General features: G+C 43.7%; 1 protein-coding gene across 1 annotated transcript; it reads right to left on the bottom strand.

The window, feature by feature from the left end:
• Positions 1-2,618: 2,618 nt before the first annotated feature.
• Positions 2,619-8,799, bottom strand: KCTD7 (potassium channel tetramerization domain containing 7). The gene is made up of 4 exons (XM_042879541.1): positions 8,582-8,799; positions 7,695-7,864; positions 6,252-6,430; positions 2,619-5,738 (listed from the first exon to the last, which is right to left on the bottom strand). The coding sequence occupies exons 1-4, from the start codon at positions 8,723-8,725 to the stop codon at positions 5,362-5,364; spliced, it is 870 nt and encodes a 289-aa protein (XP_042735475.1). The 5' UTR covers positions 8,726-8,799; the 3' UTR covers positions 2,619-5,361.
• Between the last annotated feature and the right edge of the window lie 824 nt (positions 8,800-9,623).

Genomic DNA, 9,623 nt, shown 5'->3' with positions numbered 1-9,623 from the left:
CAGTGAAAGGGTAGGTAAACTGAGAGTAAACCTGCGTAAGTAAAATGAGTAAGAACTGCTGATCTGGAAAGCAATTTCCAGTTGGAGGAGTACATACATCATAATTATCCTCTGAAAACCAGCTTATTTCAGAAAGGCAATGAAAAGACAGGAGGTTTTTCTTTGCTTAGATGAAATTAGCTATCAACAATGCTGAAATTCAAGCAGTGTGACCCAGCAGACAGCTCACCAGTCACTGCTGTGTTTCCCAGTTCACGCACAGCCTCTGCATCTTCTCACACTTGGTTTATCACAGGACAGTGAACCTACACCCAGGAACTGGAAGAATATAGCCAAGGTTAACCAGGCTGACAGGGACTGGATTGTGTAAATTCCTCGGGTGTTTTTGTAATACCTTAGAAGTTCAAACATTAGAGTGGGTGTTCACAGAGCAAAAAATGCAGTGGTGCAGTACAAAGAATTACTGCATGTCCTGCAGACAGAAGTCATTCATTTAGAAGTTACAGAAAGGGGAAGGAACCAGGGGCAATCCAGAGAGCTGTTCTGATCATGGATCTTCTAGCAAGACACCTCACCTCCTTAAGCATCTGAAAAACAAAGATGTGGGGAAGCACAGAGCAGGATCTCACTGAAGTATTCCTATTCCTAGCAAGGTTTTTCCCTGGGGAAATAAGCAGCAGAACTAATTCCTTCCCACTGTACCTGCTGCAATAAGCAGCACGTTCTCAAAGCACAGGGTATGTGCAAAACAAGCTGTGTCGGGCCTGGGGGGCTGGGAGCTGTGCTCACTGCTTCAGGTTCCACTGGGAAAACACAGATAATGGTGAGAACCATTAACAGAAGAACTGGTCAGAACATCTTACACAAACACACATTAGAACAATAGGGCTCCAACTAGATTATGGTTTAACAAAGCTATCGCTTGGAACAGCTTCAGGTATCAAAACCCTTTGGAATTTGCTGCACATTTAACAATCACTTCACTAAAAGTCAGATTATGTGTGTATGCAAATCTCACAATCTTATCTGTTTCTCACATGCTGAGGTGTCTTTGACTTTTGCCTCCAAGGACTTCAGCTGCCAGAGCCAACCCAGCGACTGCCTGGGGTCACTGCTGGAGCCATCCTCACCCAAGCAGATCAGAAGAATGGAGGCTGTAATTGAATCAGTGGGAATTTGTCCTCTACAGAACTCATGGAGAGAATCAGGGAGGACTCCCAGTTCTCCTGCAACTATAACAGCCTTTACTGTTTCATATACTAAACGAGATGAGTGATTTTACACAATGAGAACAGGGGATATTTAAGGCATAAGCAGGCTTATCAGAAGCCCAACATTGAACTCCTTGCATCTCATGCTAGGTTCAGAAATTAGTACTACAGAACTAAAGAAAACCAATAAAATCTCACAAATATCCACACTAACAAATACATGCATTTACTACATCATGATGTATCTCTGGGCACACTTCTTAGCAACTTCTTATGCCAAACTTTCTGCTGCAGGAATTACAGCTTTTGGAAACCTAAAATGGAAACCTAAAAACCTAAGAACCCCAAAAACTCATCAATGCAGAAACTGATCCCTGATAACAGGTTTGGGTAAAATCAGCTTTAAAAAGCAGTTTTGGAAGAGAACACGTAGCAGGATAAGGGATGCTGGCACCTTCACTTCCCTCCAAGGCAGACAGAGGCTCAGCACTGAGGTTTGCAGATTATCACACACGGTGATATTCAAGTTCAGGAGCTTGCACCAAGTTATGTTGGGGGCTGGTTTGGTTTTTTAACTGGTGAAATCAATAGTCACTAAATGGATGCTTACATAAATGTTGAATACTCGCTAACGCACAAATATCTTCTTTATATCACGAGTGTTGCACAAAGTAGGTATCCTTCCCATCTTACAAAGCAAAACTGATGCAGAAGTGTCTGACTGCTGTGAAACTGGCCAAGTCCCTTATTCTAAGCACTGGTGTTAAGACTACTTTTTGCACTATGCTAAAGAAAAAAAAAACATATTTCATGTGTCTACACAAACAGCAACTTCAAATCTATCTAACAGCTCTACTTTTTAAACAACAACCTTCTGACTATTTCACAACCACTCCCTGCTGTTCATTAAAATCAGAGATAGCTCTGAAATCCAGCTATGCAATCCATACTTCAAAAACATTTCAGATTTCTCATTTAGAAGGGCAAAAAAATAAAACCTGTTTCTAAATGTGCTCCTGAACATCAATCTGGAACCAAAATTGCACTCATCCTGTCTCAGAACACGGAATGAAAACCATCTTTCCTTCACAGTGAATGAGCACAATGGACTGACATACATTGTCCTTTCTGCAGGGATGATGTCCACCACAACATCACAGTGATAACATGAGACCATGCTCTGAGTGGCCAAGTTGCCCAAGAAAACTGCAGCAGCTTGTAGCCACAGGGTATCTGTAGGGTTATGTGTATGGAGAAGTAGCAGGGAAGATAATAAAGTGACAAAAAGACAGAGAAACAACTGTTTCTCTGAAAAGTATATACTGAAAAGTATGCCCTAACAAACCTCTAGCCAGATATAAAGACATGTCTGTACAAGAAGGAAAAATAAACCAAAACAACCCGGTATTACATAGGTATTTAGTTTAATTAGACAATAATATCATATTTATGATATAAAAAACCAATGATCTTAAACACTGATTTAGTAATCAGCAACTCACATCTTTGTAGCAAACGCAGCATTTCAGAACGTATGCTACATGCCAGTGAAGTCAGGAATGTCCTATAAACCAGTGACTGGACGACACCCCTGACATCTGCCTGCACCACTCCGCTGTTTCTGTCAAAACCCAAATGCACATTAGGCAATATAATCAACCCACTGTAAACAAAGACTGCTTGGAACAAGCGTAGTTAGTAACAGTATTGCTAACTTGTACAAATCACCACACACCATGGATGAGTTACATGAGAGCACACGGCTCAACTCTCTGTTCCCTCCTTCAATATTGCACTTAATTATTTCTGTCCTCTGGAAGATACGAAAGAAGGATGAAAGTTTCAGTTAAGATGCAATTGATACAGACCCAGATTTTCATCTTCACCTTTTGGGTCAGGCAGTTTCCTTACTTTCTCACTTATTTAAACAATTAACAGGAAAAAATTTACCAAATAGCAACACGTGCACATTAAGAAATAACAAACAAGGTTCTAACAGGAATTTCGTCACAGTTTCTCTAGGAGAACAGCTGAACAACACTTAAAGCCAAAAATAATCACTGTCAAAACAGCCTGCTTCATGTCAATAAGTGGTGCTGTAATTCAAACCAGAGTTATGTCCTGTGTGATATGGGAAGTGGCAGAAAAATAACAAGAGAATATTCCAGTACAGCCGGGATTCTCATTGCAGCCCCTGAATAAGCTCAGAAACTTTTGGCTGCCAGTAAACTTCTAAGCTTCAGCTTTAAGGTTTTACATCATTTTACTCCAAACCGTGGTTGTAATTTAAGATTCCTGGGGAGAGAAGGCAGCAGAGTAGAGCAGATATCATGCAGGCTTCCTCTCAGTTTAGGGAAAGATTCTTTGACTTGTAATTGTAGGTAGTCAAATAGAGGCACAGGGACTTGTAACACAATCAGTATTTAAGGAACAATTAAATCCAAAGAAATTTGGATTGAAAGATTCAAATACACCTAAGTGACACTCATCTCCCTCCTCCCAGCACCACTGTGCTTTGCAGTTTCAACTCTGGACCTGAAACTCAGCACCTGACAGCAATGAACTCCAAATAAGCACTTGCAAAGAGCTCTTAAGAACTTTATGTCCCTGCCTCTGAGAGACAATTTAATAAAAATTCCTAGATTAAACACAGAGAAGTGTGAACATTACTCTGTGCAAAATCAGCCTTCTGAAAATATTTTTATGAGACAATTTTATGTCAAGTTTTTATATTCTAAGAATTATCTCAGGTAAGCGATAGTTTTTTTTTTTATCATAATTAATAGGTCTGTAAAGTATTTTGGTCAGAAGTTTAATTAAGCAAGAATCTTGGATTCAGGAGTCCAAAGGAATGCACTGTGCAGACACCAACTTTCCAGCCTCCCTCAGGTGGGGTCTTTTTGAACAGTAGTTGCATTTTCTGAAGCTCACAACAGCAGCACCCTCAGATCGCTCCATCTACCCTTCAGCTTTGGACACACAGAAATGGAGCTTCAGCAGATGGTTGCCAACATCAGAAGTGCAAAAATTACCTTCTGGAAAGAACACGGCTCTGCAACAGCTGCCTCCTTCAGCATGGAAATAAATGTACTTCCCAGATACACTGGTGGGCAATTGGAGAGATATTAGAATATGAAGGAAGAAACAAAGGTGCTGATATCACACAGAGAAGTGCCAGCAGGAATGCTGGAAGTTAGGTTTAACTGAAGAGGTGAGGAGAAGGAAGCACTTGCCTCATCATTTGACTAGCTCTGGAACAAAGTTTAATAGCACAGACTGTAAAAAGAATCAGTAATAAAGTAATACACATTAAATATTCCTAATACTTCTGCTAATAGGAACGTACAGATGGAGTTACTCGTTCACCAAAAGCCTCTGCAAATGACCTGATTCTATAGATTCTTTTTGTAGATGCTGTAAACAGTTAGAATTTCTAAGGCTAAAAACAGGCACAAATCTTTCATGAACGGTAATTATTCCACAAAGCAATGAGGAATATTCTCCAAACCTGCTGTTCCTTTTTATAACAACAGAAACAACTAAATATTACACTTCACAATGCAGATTCTTAATTTTTAAAATATGCATATAGCTTAATCTTCACAACAACACTCCTCTATTTTTTTTTAGTTGTCTATTACACCAAAATTACACTTGCAGGATCTCTGTGCAGGGTGTTACTCAATCCATAAAGTGCCAGGCCTGCATAGTGACTGGAACACTCCAAAGTGTGTAAAATGGAACCACGTTCTATCAGCATTACTTACTAGCACCTGAGGCTGAGATCCATCACACCCACTTTGCAGACAATGGGACTGCAGCCACACAGTAGGTGGCACATTAAAAAATAAATGTCAGACACTCCTCTCCGTAATTTCCACGAGGTGATTTTGTTTTGTGCCTCATTAAGGTACCTGAGCCAACAGTCTTGTTTCAGGCTGTTTGGTTGGTTTTTTAATATTGCAGAGGTTTTTCAACCTCTGTGACAGGTCCCTCTTCGCTGAACAGCTAAGCACTAGCCAACATTTCAGCAGGCTGATTCCAATATATGTTAGCAGCAACGCATTTCCAGAGACATGTTGCAAAAATATTAAAAGCAATTGTCATCTAGAAGTCCTTTCATCTCCTGCACCATTCTGGACAAAACAACTCACCACCAAGTGATCTTGAACTCATAGATAGGACGCTTGCAGTAATAGTGATTTATCAGGTGTTTATCACACACACCAATACACTGATGATCCACAGTTATCCCTCTATCAGACAGGTCTGTCACAATACAGTGCAGAAGGTCATACACATCAGCCACGGCCTCCCAAGGTCCAAAAGATACATCCACTTCACAGTGATGCTCAAACAGCTTTGCCTCACTTTCACTTCTTTCGAAACGTAAAGAATTGAAATGTGGGCATTCATAGGGAGTGATGGGCATCTCCTCTTTGAAGACACAGACTTTCAGTTTCGCAAATCTTGCTTTTCTTTGCACAGCTCTAAGCTTTGCTATTTCAATTATCCGCTCCAAATGATCTAAGAAACAGAAGTTGAAAGTAACAATGAAACACCTAGTGAAAGACATTAAATCCATTCTTTTTCCACATGAAATGTATTGTATCAGTGTTTACATGTTATTCTTGATGTAGTATTAGCAGTAACACAAAGATGGATGCACTAGATACATTCTATGTTAATTAAATCAGTCTCTGTTGTCCTGTGAGCTTGGTGTCCTCACCATGTGCCTGAACCGATTCCACTGCAGGTTCTAATGGAGCAAATAGGGAGGCACAGAGATGCTCCTGCTCAGTGCTAAGCCTTGCATGTTGTGGCCTAGATCTGGCTCCCTTTGAACACAGCATAAAAAATTCACAACCTCAGATGCAGCAGGAACAAACCTCATGTGAAAGCCTCAGAGGTCTAAGCAGCACAGAAGATACGTAAGAAACTTACGACATAGATGGAATTAGTCTGAAAGGAGGCCTAAAAGCACCACTCAACTACCTGAATCATGGCAGAAACAACAATTATAGTGCTTTGTTTATTTACCTTTGTAGTACGGCATTAGGCCCAGGAAAGCTTGCCTCACTTTCTCTCCCTTCAGAGGCTGGACATCCTCCAGGTGGTCTAGCAATGGTCCTATGGAATAATACTGAGCTTCCTTGTACACTGCCCTCACTCGCTCTCTGGGCGGCAGGTCACCGGACCGCAGAAAGTTAAGGATGTCTCTGAAAGAAGGACCAAAACACTGAGAATTAACAAGTTTCCAGCAAAACTGTTGTGTGTGGGAAAGGAAACACCGTGTATTCATTGTTTACTCTACTGAGACAGAGTGCTAACAAGTGCTAACTTGGCTCTCTGTTCCCACTACAATCTGACTTCAGATCTGTAACATCACAAGCAAATTGGTTCTCCAACAAGATGGCAGGAGCTTCTAAATTGCCAAACGTAAAATTGTTATATTTTCACAGTGGCTAAACCTATTTCTGACCCACATTAAGGTGCAGTTCAAACATGCCTTGAAAATAAAGCAACCATTCAGCAGAGGACTAGGGAGATGTCAAGGACAAACAAGTAACTTAAGTTAAATTGCAAGACCTGCTTTGTGACCCCAATCTATGAACACTGCAAGAAATGATGTCTGTCTTTTCTAGTGATCTCACATCACTTCAGACAGAGTTGAAACATCAGGTTATTTTTATTAAAACAAGCTACACACAGGCTACAAAGTTCAAAATGAATCCTGAAAATGAAAGTATATGGCACTGTCAGCAAAAATTATTCAAAGAAATACTTTTTAAAGTGCTGTTTGCCCCCTTCCCCCAGTTGTGCTTTAACGTATTTCTGAAGAGCTCCAGAGGTAAGTTATTCCCTTATCAGACAGCAGATGTACCTTGATAATTTTTTCTTATAAAACTACAGCCCATCACAGGCACAGAAACTGCATTACAGGTCCACTTTTATTGTCAGAAATGCATTAGTTAAAGCCTAATCATACCTCCCCTTGCATATTCAATTCAGGGGAAATAGATAATGAAAAATGTGATTAACATGAAAAAAGATCTTCATTAAAACAGGAATTTTTGGGGAACTAAAATATTTCTTTAATCACTGTAATTTTAATGGAGTAGATGGGTATAAACCAGTCGAGTGCCAAATACGTCGTTTTTTAAAGCAGCAAAACAGCTTGATACTCTGAGAGCAGATGTTCCAAAGCAGATGACGTGAATTTGTCCTCTAGAACATCATCAGCTGCTTTTCCTTCTCCACTGTAAAGCTTAAGCCCTTAAGAAGAAAATAAATCATTTCCAGTGGTGACGTGCTGCAATTCATTTTTTCTCTGAGATGTTTTCAAGGCGTGGATGCACACCAACCCCGTTTTCCTAAAACCTACTCCACAGACATCATTCAACTAGAAGAAACAAGCGTAAAACTTAGTTTTCCTTTCCCTCAGTCACCACTTTGGAAGCATACTGAGGACACTGCACGTACCCAAAGTAAGTTCCATCTCTGTCAATGAAGTATCTGCCTTCGGCATCCGTGGGGATGTAATGCCTTCCGCTGAACATCGCCGCCAACATCGTGTCCTCGTAACGCCTCAGCGTTGACAGCCTTGTAGTGAAATACATGCCTCCTACATTCAGTGGGACGACTTCTGGGAACTGGAAAAGCGATCACACTGTCAGAAATGAGCCCCCAGTGCTCTGTAGTTACGCGCAGGCCAAGTGGGTGGGGATTTGCAGAAGACCCAGCATACAATCTGTGCCACCGCGACAAAACTTGGTCTGACAAATGCCTCTGCCCTGCTGCCACAAAGCAATGAGCTTCATGGGTTAACACCTTATATACCCCGGATGCTGTCTGGGTGAATTTTAGACAGAAATCTGGAACAGCACTGGTCACTACAGCTTTAATACCAGATATCTGTTAAAAGTGTGAATGCCTCCTTTTGGCTCATACTGAGGAAGAAAATAAATCAGAAACAAAACAAAACAAAAACAACTCCTCCTTTCCCACGCATGAATAAAAAGGGGAGGAGATACATAGTCCAAGGCCAACCCTGGCACCTGCACTTGGCTGCTGCTCCATTGGTTCCCTTACAGCACACTGGCAAATCAGTGATTCTGCACTTAAATGAAGCTGACAGCAGGCCCCAAAATCTTAGCATCACATTGCATCACACTATAAGCCGCCTCGCTGTCAGAATAAAGACTTACTTGTATTTGTCAAGCTCAAGCAGGAATGGAGAAGGGGAGCAATCGCTGTAATTAAAGGGCTTTGCTCCAATTCGAGCTGAACCTGCGCTGACAGCCCGGGAGAGACGCGGGTTCGTGGCGCTGAGCAGCGGGAGCCGGGGCTGGGCAGCGAGCAGCCCTTACCTGCTGGGGCAGCAGCGGCAGCGCCTGGCCCGCCTGGGTGGCCGTGGGAGTGGCTGGCTCTTGGAAGTCATCCTCTGCATCCGAGCTCGACATGGCCTCATCCGGGTCTCCGCTCCCTTTGCTCTGCCCTGTGACTACCACCATCCCTCTGGCTCTGCCCAGCAGCAGCCGCGGCACTGCTCACGGGAAGCGAGACCCCGGTCAGGCGGGCGCCCTCCCACCCCACGCGGTTGCGGAGGGTCACGTGGCGGGCGGGGCGCGCGCTGGCGGCTGCACGGGGACCGGCCCACGGGCAGCGCCGGCACCGGCGGGCGGGGCTGGGCCGCGGCCAGCGGGGCTCCTCCGCCAGCACGGCCCCACCAGCCGCGGGGTACGAGCCCGACGCCCATTGGCCGCGCAGCGCACTGCCGCGCGCTGCCATTGGCTAGCGGGATGAGGGCGGTCCGCCCGCCGGCAGCGATAGGCCCGCGGCAGAGCGCGCTCCCGCCCCGCTCCCGCCTCCTGCTGGCGGCGGCGCGCCCCGGGCTCCAGGTGCGGAGCGGCGGCCCCGCGTTACGTAAAAGGCTGCCGTGCATCACAGCGCCCGGACGCGCTGACACCGCTGGGGGTCCCGTCCCGCTCCCCGCCTCCCTCCGATCGCTGTAAATTATTAAAGGAGGAGGAGCATCTGCTACCTGGGCGCTGCTTTTCGACTACATAAATGTTTCATAACGACTGCCTGTAATCCCCAGCAACAAGAAGTAGCGACATGAAATATTTATGGCTACGATTAACCGTTGTGTGTGGCTAACTGCGAATACAGACACCATGATCCTCCCTTAGCAAGACAGCAAGGTTTAGGAAAAGAAAATGTCTGTGTAAGTTAATGAGTACACATGATAATCTTTGGAACTGCTGCACAACCTCCTCCATAGCGAGGTTCACATCAGAAGACCTCAGCCCATACTTAGTGCAGGGTTTTAAGACGAATATGGCACTAGCAGTGGGTAACCAGCCACAACAGCACGTCTCTACTAACCATCGCAATAAATAAACAAACCCT

Source organism: Lagopus leucura, unplaced genomic scaffold (assembly GCF_019238085.1).
Source record: "Lagopus leucura isolate 7727_CA_CO unplaced genomic scaffold, USGS_WTPT01 Super-Scaffold_100024, whole genome shotgun sequence".
NCBI classification, from domain to species: Eukaryota; Metazoa; Chordata; class Aves; order Galliformes; family Phasianidae; genus Lagopus; species Lagopus leucura.
The sequence above is the reverse complement of the archived record's forward strand: the minus strand, read 5'-3'. Positions and strand labels throughout refer to the sequence as shown.

Excerpts from the sequence above, each read along its gene's own strand:
- KCTD7 (XM_042879541.1), bottom strand. The coding sequence starts at position 8,725 with ATGGTGGTAGTCACAGGGCAGAGCAAAGGGAGCGGAGACCCGGATGAG. Across the intron at positions 6,431-7,694 it reads AGAGATGGAACTTACTTTGG|AGACATCCTTAACTTTCTGC; the intron begins GTACGTGCAGTG and ends TCCTTCTTTCAG. Across the intron at positions 5,739-6,251 it reads CCTAATGCCGTACTACAAAG|ATCATTTGGAGCGGATAATT; the intron begins GTAAATAAACAA and ends TCTGTTTCTTAG.